General features: G+C 48.9%; 1 protein-coding gene across 1 annotated transcript in view; it reads left to right on the top strand.

Moving 5' to 3' along the window:
• The window catches only part of LOC138492838 (zinc metalloproteinase-disintegrin-like batroxstatin-1), a 1,052,270-nt gene that overhangs the window by 179,464 nt on the left and 854,787 nt on the right, over positions 1-18,019 (top strand). Inside the window, exon 4 of the mRNA XM_069620180.1 lies at positions 16,601-16,685. Within this exon, the coding sequence (XP_069476281.1) occupies positions 16,601-16,685 (85 nt within the window). The remainder of the gene's footprint in view (positions 1-16,600; positions 16,686-18,019) is intronic.

The raw sequence follows: 18,019 nt of genomic DNA on the forward strand, positions 1-18,019 counted from the left end.
ATTGGGTTTTCACCCACCACCACCCCACGTCTTCGACTGGTGCCCGGTTGTGCCTGAGATTCCTCCTGGGTCTGCACCATCTCCTCCTCCTCAACAGCATCAAGTGCCACATCAGCTGCAAAAACATGAAAGACAACAAATGGAAACAGGCATGAGCACCATAGCACACACATAGGCCTGACAAAGCAGAGGTCCAGTACATAAATTGCACATGTCCCACATGGCTATAATCCTGGCATGCATGCACTGTCAATGAGCTGGAAGGGGAGGCAAAAAGCACACACTGAGGACTCCAAGATGGAAAAGCAACACGTGCAGCATGCTGGATAGCACTGGCAGCACACATTAGCCTGTGAGTGGCATGTCCAATACACATACATGACACATGCCATCACACAGATGTCACGTAGCATAGCCATGGTACATTTGACAAGTACAGCCATATCGTAGAAATTCAGTACTGTCACACATCCATGTGAGATGGACATGAGATGAATCATGCAAAATAGTGTGACAAAACACACATGTGCCACACGCTGCAACAGATCCAGCGTTCACTGATACAGTGATGGCAGGCAGATGAATACATCAATGGTTGGTCACTTCAACATGACAGAAGACAACAGTCATGTTCAACATTTAAACAGGGTCCAAAAATGTTTGTGTGCATGCAGCCCATTACTCAATCAGCCTGAATGGTTAAATCATTCCCATAACAAGGTAATAAATGTGGGCCATTGTGGGGTGTAATGTATGACAGAAGTATGTTACATGTGTTAGTACGTCAAAAAAATGTGTCCTAAAAATGGCAAGGATTGAAACAATCAGGCTGAATGAACAGGAAAACATTTTGAACAATGTAGTTGCAAGATGACAGTTGAAGGGCAACTGCAATAATCTGGTGCAAATTGGCAACTGTGGTCAGAAGTGATACTGTCATACCCAAACCCAAGGCCGGGGAATGGTTTTGAGGGACCACATGGGTGGCCCATACCAGTCATGCCTACACACCCTCACCTGGCACTCAATCAGAACACATCACCCAAGCAACATACACAAGGATTGCACACACATGCATGGGCATTCACCGGACAATGCTTCAAAATCTGGTAGGTCTCCCACGCCTCGGATCTGTTCCTCTGTGACGAAGGCTCCAGCGACAGACTCATGTTCAGTGAGTTGGTCATCCTCTCGTGGAGACCCACTGCCAGTCACCAGAGTAGAGGCATGATTGGAAGCCAGCTTGTCCTTTGCTCTGCGTTTCAGGTCATTCCACCGTTTATAGCAATCATCAGCTGTGCGCCTCACAAATCCAAGGGCACTAATGTGGTCTGCGATGGTCTGCCAGTGGGCCCTACGTTGAGCAGGCATAGTCTTGCACCCTGTAGTCACCACCATTTCGCGGCTATGTGCCAACACAAAGGCCACAAGTGCATCTAGTTCGGCATCATTGAAGCTAGGCTTCCTTGACGTGCCGGAGTGTGTTGCCGTGTCTGGGGTCCCAGCCTGTAGTGCAAGAGCACCCTTCTTCTTGGAAAGTGGTGCGGATCCTGAGTGGCTTACGCCGCTCTGGTTGGTAGGGGTAGAAGCGCAGGTGGACTGGGTACTTGAAGTTTGCAAAGGCACAATGACCAAAGGTCTCAATGCAGGCATTGGCTGCAGGGTGATGTTGGCAGGACCAACCTCAGTGTGAAGGACTTGGACCGACACTGTCCCGGCTGGGAGACTCGGAGCTGGGGTGGATTGAGCTGCAGCTGTCCCTGCAGCCTCCTCACCCTGGCTACTTGGGGCAGCAGATGACATTGCTGCCCCAGATCCACGTTTTCACCGCCACACGTGGCTTAGACTTGGTGACACGGAAGTCAGCCTGGGAGTCATCCTGTGCCGGTTCAGTTGACAATATGGGCCGGTTTAACAAGGGATGAGCTGGGATGATGTCAGCTACATTTCCCACAACCATTGAGGGGGACATAGGTGGGCCCGATTGGTCCTCCACACACTGGCCTCTTGGGCCACCCTGCACATCCTGGCCACTTCCCCTACCGTGCCCACCTTTTGAGGTCGGCCACCTTTGCCTCCCTTACTGCTTGGTCGCCTCCCAACCATGGCACTGATGCTGTTGTGTGTATGGGAGTTGCAGTAAACAATTGTCCTGGGCAATTGGGGTGAAAGGGGTAGGGTACTAGATGGAATTCGTATCCTAGTGCTCTAGCAAGGCTGCCTGTGACCCCTGGGGGAAGATGACGGGTTACGCAACGCACAGGCACCCCGAAAACAAAATTAAACGTGCACGCAACCCCTGGTAGACCACGTGCGTGGAAAAATGAACCCACACTACGCTGTGGCACCCAGAAACACAAAAATAAGCGTACGTGTGATACACGCAGCCTACAATGACCTCTGAAGGGGTACGCGACACACGGGGGCAACCACAGTTGGAAAATACATGCGCAACTCACCGCCTGCCTGGAAAAAGAACGTGAAAAAGACACGCGTGTGTGCGTTGGCAACACCCCCGCCAAAAGAAGAAATTAACACTGCCTGAGTAAACGGGGAGTACGAACGGGAACCGTTGTGAAGTAATCACATGTGAACCGACAAGAAGTACAAGAATCACCCGCTCGCTCTCCACAAAAAGCACATACAAGAAAATGGCGACCTACGTGTACCTTTTAAGCCAGCCCACGTGCCACATCACTTACGCACGTACGCGCTAAGGGCCTTTCCTCCAATTACACACAGTGCCACCCGGACGTGCAGTTTTTTCACGTGTACAATTAACATGCACCCGTGTTGTGGGAAACGCCTGTGCGCGTTACGTCACAGACACGCTTATGCGCTAAGGGCCTTTCCTCGAATGACACGCTGACGTGCACTTTTTTCATGTGCCAAATCACTCAGTATCAAGCTGGCCACGAGACAACACATGGAAGACCACTCTCCTCCCCAAAAGGCCATTTTCCTGCCCCCCAGACCTCTGAGCACACTCCCACCTGCCATCTGCTGCTGCCTGCCTGCCTGCTGCCCACGTGCCCTTCTATTTGGTGCCTGCACGTCAGCCATCTGCAGGGGTCCAGTTGCTGTGTCTACCCCTGCTGGAACAGAAGACTCCCGACTGGGATACCATCGCTCCACAGCACAGCCCCAGGACCCAGTTGCCCACCCACACCTGCCTCTGGGGTAGCCATGTCGGGGCAAACACCATCTGAGACCACTGGCGACCCCCAGCCAGAGGGGCAGAGGGCTACCAGCTTCAGCAACAAGGAAGTTGGTGTCCTGGTGGAGCAAGTTCTGGGGCATTATGATGCCCTCTTCACACCATTGCGCGCCAATAAGGAAGGACCGGAGAGGATCTGGGAGGACGTAGTGGTTGCCATCAACGCGGAGGGGGTGGCAACCCGCGACATCAAGCACGTCCAGAAGCGCTGGGAGGACTTCAGGTCCAGGACCCTCAGCAAGGCCCGGCGCCTCATGAAGGCAGAGGATTCAGAGGGGTGCCGGGTCAGCCTGAGCAACATCCAGATGAGGGTCCTGGAATGCATTAGCCCAGTGCTCCACACCCAGGTCCCTGACAGGCAGACCCGTCTGGAGTTGAGCGGTAAGTGGCCATGCATTGCTGTGTGAAACAGGGCATGTTGAAGTGTGCTAGTAGTCAGCTGCTTGCCTGTATGTGTGACATGGGCCATGTATGGATGTGTGTGTGCAGGGACATCATGGTTCTACATGTGAGACCAGTCATGCAGGAACCACATGCATGGTGCATGTGTTCCGATGCAACATGGGGAGCAGCATGCGGAATGCACACATGAATGCATGCCTGTCTCTGTTCTTGGACATGGATCGCGGGTGGGAGATGGGTGCTGCTCTCATGTACATGTCTGTGTGTCTGAGAAACGTGTGTATGACTTTGAAACGCCATAGATGCATGACACATGTCCGTGACGATGTGTTGATTCACTTATGCAGTCTAGTCACCCTTGTTTCCACTGTGTCTGTGGTGTACGAGCCCTGATGCATGACCCTCCGGTGATGTGTGTGCATGGGATCAGTATGAGCCATGATGCATGTGAGTTTGAAGCCAAACCTTTATGTCAATAGAGACTCTTGTACATGGATGCTGATGTTGATTGCATGCGCCGTGCTTGTTTCTGCATGTGTGTTGCCTGCATTGACCCATGTGTTGTGGAGGGACAGGATGGAAGTGACGTTTGACAGTGCCACTCATGTGTTATTGCTTCCTGTCTAGGGGACTATTGTACAGTACCCTGATGCTTGTGTTCTATGTCTCCCTCTACGCAGCGTCGAGTGAAGAAGAGGGTGGAGACGGCGCTGTGGAGCAAAGCAGCGGGGATGCCTCCACCGTGCGGCAAGGCCCAGCCACCCTCCCAGGAATTGCCATCATCCGGGAGCGAGGGGACTGGTGCCGCGTCTGCCACTACGGCTGTAGCGGAAGTGCCGGGTGAGCCCCCACAGGGGCTTGCAATGGCGGAAGATGGTGCAGAGACATCCAGGTTGGTGGTCTCCACAGAGGAGGAGGAGCCCGCTACTGAGCCGCACATGGGGCCTGGTGGGGGTAGTACCACTGGTGCAAGTGGTGCAGTCCAGGGTCAGGAGGCAGCACAGGTCGCCGCGGAGGGGCCTGTGCATGTTGCTCTCCCTGACCCTGTGACTGCACCACCATGCACCAGCAGGGATGCCCCGTCCCAGGCCCATCCGCAGGTAGGGGAGAGGCCCACATCATCTGGCTCTCCACTACCTGCGGACGAGGAGTCCCATGACCGTATGGGCTCAGTCCTGATTGGTGTCGCGTTGCGCACGCGTGTCATTCGTGATGACATGCATGCTTCCTGGGGGGACCACGCACGCCATCACGAAGAGCTGCGTGGCAACGTGGCACAGTTGGGAGGGGCTATGGTCCGAGGGTTCCTACATGTGTCGCGCACTCTGGCGGACCTCTCCTCCTCTGTGGAGACTATGCGCCAGTCGTTCTTCCTGCTGTCTTCCGGCCCAGATTCCACCAGGGCCCCCGTGGATCTGGCCTGACCAACACATCCAGCTTGGTGGAGATCCCATCACTGCCACAGTCGGGAGTCGGAGGTCCAGCAGGGGTGGACACCCCACCAACTGGAGACCAGCAGATGGAGGATGTGCAGGCATCATCAGACAGGGCACATGGACAGCAGCAGCAGCAGGCTCAAGGTGGGAGCGATGATGGCTCGGGGCCATCAACATCAGAGGGGCAGGCATCGGCCAGAGGGCAGGAGGACCCTGGAATGGGAGTGTCTTCGTTGTGGCTGCGGTTGGGCCAGCAGATAGATGCAGAGCGGCGGCAGGCGGAAGATGTGCGGCTCACCATGGTCAGGGCGGAGTTCTCCATGCGCTGGGCGTTAGGCGGGCTGAGTGCCTCAAGGCAACTCGTAGGGAGTTGAAACAGGCCATGACTGCATCCCTGCAAGACCTCAGGGCCAGGGCAGAGGCCCGCCTCCGGGACATCGACATGGAGTTCGATGATGCCCTGGCCCGGAACATCACAGAGTGAGTCGTATGACTTGCCCGCCGCCATTGTATATAGTTAGTTAGTGTTAGGTTTCCTTTCTCTTTTTATTTGTTTTGGGACGCTTGGACAATGCCCCACATTTTTGTATATAGTTCTTCATAAGGTAGCGTTTTTTTTTATAGGTTTCATTTCATTCTTTGGGCTCATGGACCCTGTAATCAATGGTTGTACATAGTTTAACTGTGGATTTATGACAAACAATTTATTTTAAATCACCATGGATCAATGGATTTTAAAATGTACGTTTCATGTGGATTTGCTTTGGTGGACGGAGAGTTTGGACTAACTTTCTTTTTGATTACTTTGGATTGAGACTTCATTTCTTTTTTCATTTTTGGACATGCATTTTTTTTCTTGTTTAAAATATTTTTCATGTTTTCATTCCATTTCCTTCATTTTGTGCTAAATACATTTTGATGTATTACTTCCATGTGTGGTATTTGCTAATTGGTTTACTGCATGTCATAATGTGGGTTTACACAATCACTGGCACCCAGTGTGTCTGTGTGACGGGCATGTGTTGATGTACATAGTTGACTTTTGGTTTGTGTCATGAAATAGGCCTTTCAGTGTGGGGTGGATGGGAAACTTGATTGGGTCTCAAGACTGGGGTGGCGTGCAGTGGTATTTTGGTGGACATGAGGCCCATGAATGTGCATCTTTGACATGTTGGGGGTGGGGACCTGAATCGGGGCCTGCTGGCAGGTGCCCGTCAATGCTGGATGGGTGGGGGTGCTGGGGGACATGAGTCGGGGCCTGCTGGCAGGTGACCGTCAATGCTGGATGGGTGGGGGTGCTGGGGGACATGAGTCGGGGCCTGCTGGCAGGTGCCCGTCAATGCTGGATGGGTGGGGGTGCAGGGTGTTACGCTCACCTGGTATCCACAGGGACGACGCCCAGCCGGGTTACTCGCTGGTATGCTTCTCAGCTTTGCCCAGATGTGGTCTGCGGGGAAGGTTCTGCCTTGTGGTAGAGTTAGGCGTGCTCTCCGTCCTGCCTTCTTTGCAGGGGCGCGTTGTCTTTCATGGGCGTGTGCGGTCCAGTTAATTCACTGATGCCGGCCCATTTGATATTGTTCAGGTAGGTCTTATTGCTGTTCTTTAGTTTTGTTGCTATCCTACATGCCTTTCTTTGTTTAAAAATGTCTCTTTTTTCTCCCTTAGATATGCAGAGCTTCAGCGCGGTGAACTGGCTTGGTTGAGCCCCGCTGGTAAATGATGGCGTATTAAGAGCGCTATGATGCGGTAAGTAAGCGCTATGCTCAGCGCTGCGAAGTCTTGCCTTTGCTAACCTGTGTTTTCCTTCCTAGTAGGTCACAGTGTTCTTCAGTGCGAGTGTAATGTCCGGAGTGGTGCCAGCCGAGAGGCGACCAGCCAGGTAAGCCTTTTGAGCAGTTTGTAACTTGCAAATGTCTCTACTGCTTTCTTTAATGTTGCCTCTATCTTCCTCTTTCAGGTCGTTCTGTCCGGGAGGCGTGCAGATTCGAGGAAGCTGTTCTCAGTAGCTGCGAGTGGCTAAAGATGAAGACTGCAAATAAGATGCTGCTGCTAATGATGTTCCTTTTTGTTTCCTTGCAGGTTCTGCTTCAATGAGGGAATAGCTGGACACAGTGAGCGTCACGTTGCAAGCTGCAAAGTAACGCAAAGCGTGTTGTCTTGCTTGGGTGTGGTTTAAATAGCCCCAACAAAATAGTCCAGGTAAAGTAGCCCCTAGGCTGCCACACCCAAAACACTAGACCGCATAGCTTGGTTCTTTAGAACCAAGCTATGTGGAAGCCTCCATGTTGGCTGATAACACATTAAGTAGTTTCCAAGCACATGTGTTTCATGGTGTATGAGTCTGGCATGGGTTTTGGAAAAGGATGCCAGGTTCTAGAGGCCCGAGTCCTGACTCCTCCTGGCCAATGGGTTTGCCAGAGGGAGTTTTGGGCGAGGGTTGTGACAGCACTCCCCCCTATGGCCCCTCCCATGGTGTTCCTTCTGTCTGGCCCAGGTTTGGTTGGGAAGTTCCGATGGAATTTTCTGATTAGACGTGGTGCGTGGATATTCTCACTGGGCTCCCAGGATCTATCTTGTGGCCCAAATCCTTTCCAATCGACGAGATAATATAGCTTGGTCCTAGAGTATTTAGAGTCCAAGATATCTTTGACTTCGAATTCTGGTTCTCCGTCAACGAGTATGGGCTTAGGTGGTGTCCCGATCCGTGTGCTGGGTTGCATTGGTTTCAGGAGGGACACATGAAATACCGGGTGGATTTGTAAATTAGGTGGTAAATCCAGTTTCACGGCTAATGGGTTGATAATTGCCTTAATGGTATAGGGTCCTAAGAATCTGGGATGAAAGGCCCAGGTTCCCTTGATGGGTACGAATTTAGCGGCTAACCAAACTTTGTCTCCTACTTGATAATCAGGGGCCTTTTTCCGGTGTTGGTCGGCAAATCTCTTTTGTTTTTCTTTGGCATGAATAAGGTGTTCCTTTGGCCTTTTGAAAGCCTGAGTAATGGTTGTGTGTAGAGTCTTTACCGCTGGCATTTCCAAGCTGGCTGGAAGGTCTAGTTCAGAGGTACCTGGATGTCTGCCATAAAGGGTATACAAGGGCGTTTGTCCCGTGCTTGAATGCAAAGAATTGTTATATGCATATTCGGCTATCCATAGTAGGTCTTTCCAATTCCTTTGTTCATGGTGCAGCATGCACCGTAAATATTGCTCGAGTGTCTGATTGGTTCTCTCGGTTTGGCCATCCGTTTGGGGATGGTGACTGGTAGATAGCCGAACGTCAATCTGCGCCATTGCACAACATTTTTTCCAGAAGTTTGAAACAAACTGGCTGCCTCGATCAGAAACCAGAACCGAATGGAAGCCATGTAGCTTAACCACGCCCTCCAGGAACACTTTTGCTAAAGTGGCTGCGCCTGGGAGGCCTTTGAGAGGAATAAAATACATCAGGACTCATTGTCTGTTGGATTTCTTTCCGTAGTTCTGCTTGTGTTAAGGCTGTCGTGATACCCAAGAGTTTGTCTTCAGGTATAATAGGTACTAGGTCTGGGGTTGTATATACTATTTCATCTATGCCCATGCGAGATAAGGCATCCGCCTTTCCGTTTCTGACTCCTAGTCGAAATGTGATTACATAATCGTATTCGGCGAAGAAAAGGGGCCACCGTAATTGGTGCGAGGACTGGGCCTTGGCTGTTTTGAGATATTGCAGGTTTCGGTGGTCTGTGATGACTGTAATGGTATGTCTGGCCCCCAGAAGGTAGTGGCTCCAGGCTTTAAAGGCAGATTTGATAGCCAGGAGTTCCTTGACCGTGATGGCATAATTAATCGCTGGAGGTGAGAACTTTTTCAACCAGAAGGCCACAGGATGTAGATGGCCGGTTTCCGGGTCTCTATGTGAAAGGACAGCCTCCACTGCGAGACTGGACTCATCAGTTTCAACGACATAAGGGAGGTCTGGGCGAGGATGTCGCAGGATTGGAGCGGAGGTAAATCTTCATTTAAGTTCCTGAAAGGCTTCTTCTGCTTCTTCGGTCCAAGTAAACTTTTTATTGTTTTTTCGTAATAGTACTGTGATTGGGTGCACAACCTGAGAGAAGTCTGGGATGAACCGGCGGTAGAAGTTTGCAAAGCCCAGCATGCTTTGTACCCCTTTCAGAGACGTCGGTGAAGGCCATTTCAGAATCGCATCTACCTTGTGCACGTCCATTCTGATGCCTCCTGGAGTAAGGATAAAACTAAGAAACTCTACTTCGGTGACGTGAAAAAAGCATTTGTCAAGCTTTGCAAACAAGCGATGTTGACAAAGCTTGGTGAGGACTGAACGAACATGCCTGACATGATCTTGTTTCGAGGCTGAGTATACTAAGATGTCATCTATGTACACTAAGGCGCACACTTCAATTAACTCCCTTAAGACGTCATTAATAAAATATTGGAATGCCGCAGGAGTGTTGCATAATCCTAAAGGCATGATTTGATATTCAAACAATCCATACTTAGGACAGAAGGCGGTTTTCCATTCATCTCCTTTTCTGACTCGGACCAGGTGGTACGCTCCTCGAAGGTCCAATTTGGTATAAATCTGGGCATCTTTAACTTGGTCTAGCATCTCAGGGATAAGTGGCAAGGGGTAGCGGTTCTTCACGGTGATCTGGTTCAATGCGCGGTAGTCAATACAGGTTCTCAAGTCTCCTTCCTTTTTCGGTACGAAGATCAAAGGACTGGCTGCGGGGGACTTCGAAGGACGGATAAATCCGTTTGCAAGGTACTGGTCTAAATAGGATTTCAAATTAAGGTTTTCTGTCTCTGTGAGAGCGCAGATCCTGCCGCAAGTGATTTGTGCACCAGGAACAAGGTCGATCTGACAGTCATAGGGCATGTGCGGCGGCAATGTATTGGCTTGGACCTTTCGGAAAACATCCTGGAAATCATGTTATTCACTGGGCAACGTATTAGTTGCTCCCAGGGTTGATACTGTCGCTCCGGGAGTCATGGGGATACTGATGTCGGGTTTCTCCTCTTGGTAATAGCAGGCAGGGGAGCAGTCACCGGGTAAGGTTAATTTTCGTGCCTGCCAGTCTATCAAAGGGTTGTGAGCAACCAACCATGGCATCCCTAGTATTAGCCTGAACTGAGGTGCCTTGATGAGACCAAATGAAATAGACTCCCGATGTCCGTTCTGGCACAGCAAGGTTACCCTGGGTGTGCACTGGGTTAGTGGTCTGGAAGCGATTTCTGTCCCATCCACGGTGGTTACCTTGTCCATAGTTGGCTTAGAACACAAAGGAAGCCCCAACTCTGCTGCCAGTTCTTGATCAATATAATTTCCAACTGCTCCGCTATCGATGTATGCTTCAACGGCATGCATTCTTGACGACTGTTGGTGGTTAATTAAGATCACTGGTATTGCAAAGTGCGAGGTCAGCAACTCTTTCTTCTCACTCGACAAACTGACCTCTACGTTTGTCGAGCTTGGTAGCTTTCCGATTCCTTAGCTTCATCCTTCTCTGTGGCCCGACTGTTCTTCTTGGGGGTTTTACTGGACAGTCCTTCAGGAAATGTCCTGGTTTTCCACAATACAAACAAAGCTGTTACCTTCTTTTGTCCCGCTCTTGTTTTATTAATGGAGGCCGTATCCCTCCAATCTGCATGGGTTCTACAGCATTTTCAGGTGCACAGGGTGTGTTTTCCCTTGGTCGAACATACACGGTCCGAGGGTCCGTCTTAGACCGGTCTGCCTTTCGGTCCTGCAACCGATGGTCTAGCTGCACGACCAGATTTATGAATTCTGCACAGTCTCTGGGTGGATCAACCACCTGGGCTAAGACGTCCTTTAATTCGCCTCGTAAGCCTCGATGGAATAACGTGGATCTTTTGTTTTCTGGCCACCTAGCTTCGGCAACCAGTCTGTTGAAAGTAGCAATGTACGTTAACAAGTCTTGATTCCCCTGTCGGAGGGACAAGAGTTCATTGTCTACTGCTTGTTCCTGGGTATGGCGAGCAAACGTTTTTCCATTTCTCTCTGGAACCCCCCAAAGTCATGTAATAGAGGATCGTCATGGGTTACCAACGGCACCGACCAATCTGCTGCACTACCACTCAGGTATGATAAGACAAAAGCTACCCGAGCTTGGTCGTTTGGAAATGCTCCAGGCCTACAAAGAAAATGAAGGTCACACTGATTGATACTTCCGTGGGTCGCCTGAGAACCTTTCTGGTGGTGCCTGGGGAACTGTTCCAGGTAACGTGATCTGTACTGGAGTGGCTGGTATGGCAGGGTTTTGCATCGTTGTATTGCTTCCAGGTAGAGGCATCTGTCCTGCCTGTGATTGCAAGTATTGCCTGCTAATCTCTTCAGTGCGTTCTTTGGTCACTATTAGGTCTCTCCGGAGGGCATTAGTCTCTTGTCAGGCTGAATGAACCTCAGCATGAAGCTCTCCAAGTAATTGGGCCAATTGGTCCATTTCTGATGTCTCCATTGCGCCCATGTGCATGTGTTATGGTAGGCTTTGCGTTCTGTTACGCTCACCTGGTATCCACAGGGACGCCACCCAGCCGGGTTACTCGCTGGTATGCTTCTCAGCTTTGCCCAGATGTGGTCTGCGGGGAAGGTTCTGCCTTGTGGTAGAGTTAGGCATGCTCTCCGTCCTGCCTTCTTTGCAGGGGCGCGTTGTCTTTCATGGGCGTGTGTGGTCCAGTTACTTCACTGATGCCGGCCCGTTTGATATTGTTCAGGTAGGTCTTATTGCTCTTTTTTATTTTTGTTGCTATTCTGCATGCCTTTCTTTGTTTAAAAATGTTTCTTTTTTCTCCCTTAGGTATGCAGAGCTTCAGCGCGGTGAACTGGCTTGGTTGAGCCCCGCTGGTAAATGATGGCGTATTAAGAGCGCTATGCTGCGGTAAGTAAGTGCTATGCGCAGCGCTGCAAAGTCTTGTCTTTGCTAACCTGTGTTTTCCTTCCTAGTAGGTCACAGTGTTCTTCAGCGCGAGTGGAATGTCCAGAGTGGTGCCAGCCGAGAGGCGACCAGCCAGGTAAGCCTTTTGAGCAGTTTGTAACTTGCAAATGTCTCTACTGCTTTCTTTAATGTTGCCTCTATCTTCCTCTTTCAGGTCATTCTGTCCGGGAGGCGTGCAGATTCGAGGAAGCTGTTCTCAGTAGCTGCGAGTGGCTAAAGATGAAGACTGCAGGTAAAATGCTGCTGCTAATGATGTTCCTTTTGTTTCCTTGCAGGTTCTGCTTCTCCAAGGGAATAGCTGGACACGGTGAGCGTCACGTTGCAAGCTGCAAAGTAACGCAAAGCGTGTTGTCTTGCTCGGATGTGGTTTAAATAGCCCCAACAAAATAGTCCTGGTAAAGTAGTCCCTAGGCTGCCACACCTAAAACACTAGACCGCATAGCTTGGTTCCTTGGAACCAAGCTATGTGGAAGCCTCCATGGTGGCTGATAACACATTAAGTAGTTCCCAAGCACATGTTTTTCATGGTGTATGAGCCTGGCGCCATAGGCGCCAGGAGTGGCCCCAACAGGGTTTTGGAAAAGGATGCCAGGTTCTAGAGGCCCGAGTCCTGACTCCACCTGGCCAATGGGTTTGCCAGAGGGGGTTTTGGGCGAGGGTCGTGACACAGGGGGACATGAGTCGGGGCCTTCTGGCAGGTGCCCGTCAATGCTGGACGGGTGGGGGTGTTGGGGGACATGAGTCGGGGCCTGCTGGCAGGTGACCGTCAATGCTGGATGGGTGGGGGTGCAGGGGGACATGCGGCCTGCTGGCAGGTGCCCGTCAATGCTGGATGGGTGGGGGTGCTGGGGGACATGAGTCGGGGCCTGCTGGCAGGTGACCGTCAATGCTGGATGGGTGGGGGTGCTGGGGGACATGAGTTGGGGCCTGCTGGCAGGTGCCCGTCAATGCTGGATGGGTGGGGGTGATGGGGGACATGAGTCGGGGCCTGCTGGGAGGTGACTGTCAATGCTGGATGGGTGGAGGTGCTTGGGGACATGAGTCGGTGCTCACTAGTGCATGGTGGCATGTGGGCTGGCTGGGGGGCATGCCCAGGGTGGATGGGCTGTCTACGGGACATGACCAGGGGTGCAGGGTAGTCCCCTGTGGTGTGGGCTGCCTGCAGGGGCTGGGGAGGGGGTAGAGGGCACACCTGGGAGGACCCACACTGCCAATTCACGTGTGAATCTCCCCGCGCACCCCCCAAATACACGTACCCCGCTCGCACAAGGCCTATCGTGTATGATTCTCCATGCGCATCCCCCAAATACACGTACCCCACTCGCACAAGACCTATTGCGTGTGATTCTCCATGCACACCCCCCAAATACATGTACCCCGCTCGCACAAGGCCCATTGTGTATGATTCTCCATGCGCACCCCCAAATACACGTACCCCGCTCGCACAAGACCTATCGCGTGTGATTCTCCATGCGCACCCCCCAAATACACATACCCCGCTCGCACAAGGCCTATCGCGTGTGATTCTCCACGCGCACCCCCCAAATACACGTACCCCGCTCGCACAGGGCCTATCGTGTGTGAAACTTCCTGCGCACCCCTGAAATACACGTACCCCGCTCGGCCAAGGGTTATCTCGTGTGATTCCCCACACGCACCGCCCAAATAAACATACCCCGCTCGCACAGGGCCTATCGCATGTGAAATGCTCCAGAATGATGTTTAGCGCACACGGCTGGTGCACGCTGGCGCAAGATCCCTCTCTGCGCTGCTCGCGTGCGCTGCCTCTGCGCTGAAATCTATGAATTACCCCGTTCATTGGTTATAAAATAACATCATATTGCTGAACTCAAAGGTTTATGCACAAGGGGTTTCTTACTGGAAATGGTTTCCAAAACCAGAGAACTGCTTGGCAAAATATCCTGGAAGGATGTTTAGAAACAGGACGATGCGTTTCAGGTTCAATGTTTTGAATTGCAATTAAATATTAGTAATGGCTGTAGATTCTGCAAACGTCCAGAGGTTAATGAAACACTGTCGCATTTGTTATTAGAGTGTCCAAACTTAATTCACTTAAGAATCGAATGTTTTTCAAGGTTTGTAACTGATACATCAAATGTCGATAGAGATAAACTGTGGAATGACATGTTACATGGTAATTCAACATCTTTGAAAATGAAAGTACATACATTCCTAAATACGATATGTTCTCTGAAATGAACTTCCAGGTCTGCAGATTTGCCTTGTTGGGTACTTTTCTTATGTTTTGGTTAGATGCAAGTTTAGGAAATCGAAAATTATAAACGGCAACAGAACGGCAGCTGGAATTGTTTTCTTGTCATTAAAAGTATGTCGTGAGGCCTGCTTAATGCTGCAATCACACTATTATGTTGAACCATTAGCAATTGACGAAAGTTATGTGATTAACTAATGCAACGAAATGATATTTCAAAATCTTCGTTTATTAGAAATTTGGCTTTGCATTTTTTAGAGAAATGGTGTTGATATTTAAATGTAAATAATGATGACTGTTTTGATCAATGTCTAGTCAATTTGCTTGGAAATAAGTTTTCCTTTTATTGGTTTATTAGAGAAGTTCTCGTTTGTTTTGACCACATTTTTATTGGTTGTAAATATGTAAATTGCTTCTGCTTGTTTTTTCGTCATCTCATTGGTTGTAAATATGCGAATTGCTTTTGTAAATATCTGTATTTATGCTAAATTGTAAAAGGTTTATACAAACCAAACAATAAAGATAATAATAATAATACATATTTGTATAGATCCATGATTGGACATTTCTTTATTTTGGGGACTTGTATTGCTGTTGGGTTGCTACTGTTATCACATTTGCACCCTTTATAACCTACCCATGGTCAATATTACCGCAGAAGAAGAAGGAGGTATATCTATTGTCTATGCCTGTTTCACCTTTGTTTTTGAAATCACTGTTAGTTTGTAGTTCTGTCGTGCTGAATAGGCAGTGTAGCCACTATTCATAGTTATTCTCCAGCAAGGCAGTAGTCATTTAGTCACATACAGGTGTCTGTTTGCATTTTGCATTTGCGTTAATCCTTTCCTATATCTGTGGTCCTGAATGGCTGAAATGCACACAGGCATACCTCTCAAATACGCGTAGGGTTAGTATTATGCACTCATCGAGCACTTAGATCATGTGTGAAATGTAACAGTGCTCCTTGGACCTAGCTGGAACCCAGGAAATAGACATTGTTGTTTGTACAACTAACCCATTTCTCCCCTCGCACACAGCACCTTCGCAACTTAGTGGAAGGCACAGTCTCACTCCACACACCCTGCACTCACAAATAACACAAACAATATTGTACATCACCTCTGCCATAAGATACTTTTAATGACACAAATTTGAAATGTAGCTTCCCACATAACTCTAGCTCCTTAAACACAATTCCCCCCATCCCCTGAACCTTTAGTCCATAGTATACCTCTGCTGTGCCTATACACACTCCATTTTGGCATGGCTGACTACCAGGGTCTTGGACACCCTCGCATAACTTTAATTGCTGAAATGCACACACATGTAGCACCTCCCAAATTCTCCCATTCTCTGGTCCTTCCAAGGGCGTTCAACCAAAAGCACATTGGGACCATAATTATGGTGAAAGGTGCTATAACAAATGGCGAAAATGATTGAATGGTTTGGTCTAAGGGCGGCTCTTAGGAGGCTACAAAGTCGTGAGGTCTGTCTGTATTTCAGGTAGTTGTGTGCATTGTCAGTGTACGCGAGGCATCTTTTGTGGGGTGGTTACGCTGTTTTCTTTTTCTGTTTGATAGTGGAAGGTTGTCTTAGATGACATGCCTTGCATCCCAGTGGGAGATAGGTGCAATACCAGTAAGAGGCTTAGAGATTTGTTTGGGCATAGGGTTGTGTACATTGGCATGCCTCAACTCTGCATCTACTGAAGTGTACTTGGTGCCATGTGGTTTCCTGCTGGTTGTAACCCTAAATGCCTGATGTGTATTTCGGCAGTGTTGATTTACTTGCTGGTTAGGATCTTATGTACACCCAGTTGGGGGGAGTGGCGGCTTTTGTTGGTATAGCTGAGTTTAATTTGATGTGGAAGAGAGATGTTGTGTTCTTGTCTATAAGTAACAGAGACCTTCTGATTGGCTGAATGTTGTCTTCTGCTGGCCATCTATGAATGCTGATAGAATGTCCATGCAAGTTTGAGTGACAGCTCGGGGGAGTGTTGATGAATGCTTGAGTGAATGTTTTGAATGCGTCATTTGGGGACTTGAGCTGGCTTAAATGAGGGTAGCCGGTGGGTATTCTCTCCTGTACATAGTTGCGAAATAGCAACTGTCCATATTAAATATTAAATAAAGCTACCAGGACTTTCAAATAAAGATGCTCACATTTCATGCATACACATTATCCTGTTCTTTAAATCACGGCTGCGAGCTACATCACACAATGTCCATTTTAGAGGGCAAGGCAACGTCGATCCACATTTTTGCAGTTTACTACACCACAGAAATGCCTAATCATTCTTCTTATTCTTGCGAACCACTCATTCAACTTGTTCTCTCTTTTGTTTCTCCTCTTTTTAGGAATATTGACTTTGAAGGACCAACGGTTGGCCTTGCGTTTGTCGGCACCATGTGCAGTGCAGAAAACTCAGCTGCCGTTATTCAGGTATGCTTACTCTTTCTAAAGTGTGTGATTCATATAAAAATGGCATGGCCAGATATGAGCTGGGAACTAGTTCCAGCAGACAGACATGAAATGAAATCAGCAAATCAGGCAAAGGCTTACCCTTTGAGACATAATCACACAGAAGAGCTCCTAAGGCATGTTTAAATGAATAGCTAGACCACAATCCCAGAATATGATGGTGTATAGGAAGAATAGAGAAGGTACGCTTTTAAGATCCCTGTGTAGAAAGCTGTTGCTGTTTAGCACAGAGCTCTGTTGTCAGTTTGGTTTGTAAAGTGTGAAGGACATGAAAAGCTGAATTTTTAATGGGTTATGGCCTAGTTAAGATTTTTTAGTGTTGACACACCTGTTGTATAAGCTATCTAATGAGCCAAAAGTGTACTTGTGGGGTTTCAGGTAGAAAGGATGTGGTTTTGATTGAGGGGCTTGAAAATAGGGGGTACAGGAGCACTTTAAATGCCCACCCACCGACTGCACATCCATGGCTGTTGTGCCACTAGCAGCTTGTGCAGAATGCTGGTGCAACCCAGACAACCTCAAGAACACAGTGGTGCAGCCTTTAATCAGCAGTATACCATTAATTTAGGCATTTAGGGCATTTGTGTGCATTTTGTGTATCTGAACCACAACACTCCACAGGCTGACTTCACATGGACCCTGTGCAGTACCACTGCTGGGTTAACTCCTCGCTCGTTAGCCACGAAGATGTCATCCTGGGTTGCAACTCGCAAGCAGACAAATCTTACTCAGTTAGAATTGAGGCAATAAGGACACCGCTGGGCAGCTGTGGGGCGTTGTATCTCTTTGCGGCCAGGCTTTGGGCCCTCACTCTCTGCCTCCTCATAGACTTGCTGCATGCAAGGCAGATTGTTTGACATGTACTTTGGACAAGTTTGATTTATTTATTCATTTTTTATTGACGCATGGCACCGTTTTTTCACACTGATTACATAGTCCATTATCAATGCAGTCACATACATGGTAAAACTATGTAACTTATACTTGATTAACAATTCTCCTATATTATACACCTAATTCAATGGTTACTGTTAATTCTATCCATAAAAAAGTATCAACTATTAAAATTCACCAAGGAGCTTAATAACAAATGGCCATAACCACAAAGGGAGCTATAAAGGGCTATAGACCCAGAGACACATTATGCCCATAATCGATCAGGATCAATATATTGGACATTACGTGCATATTTGCTAAATGATATAATATAAAAAGACCTTAGTGAGTGACATTGTGTCAGCAAATGCTGAGTTGTCTCTAGCTCGGTTAGTAATTTTCTGGTTCTACAAAGCCGG

Source organism: Ambystoma mexicanum, chromosome 10 (assembly GCF_040938575.1).
Source record: "Ambystoma mexicanum isolate Mex_15411 chromosome 10, UKY_AmexF1_1, whole genome shotgun sequence".
Classification (NCBI taxonomy): Eukaryota; Metazoa; Chordata; class Amphibia; order Caudata; family Ambystomatidae; genus Ambystoma; species Ambystoma mexicanum.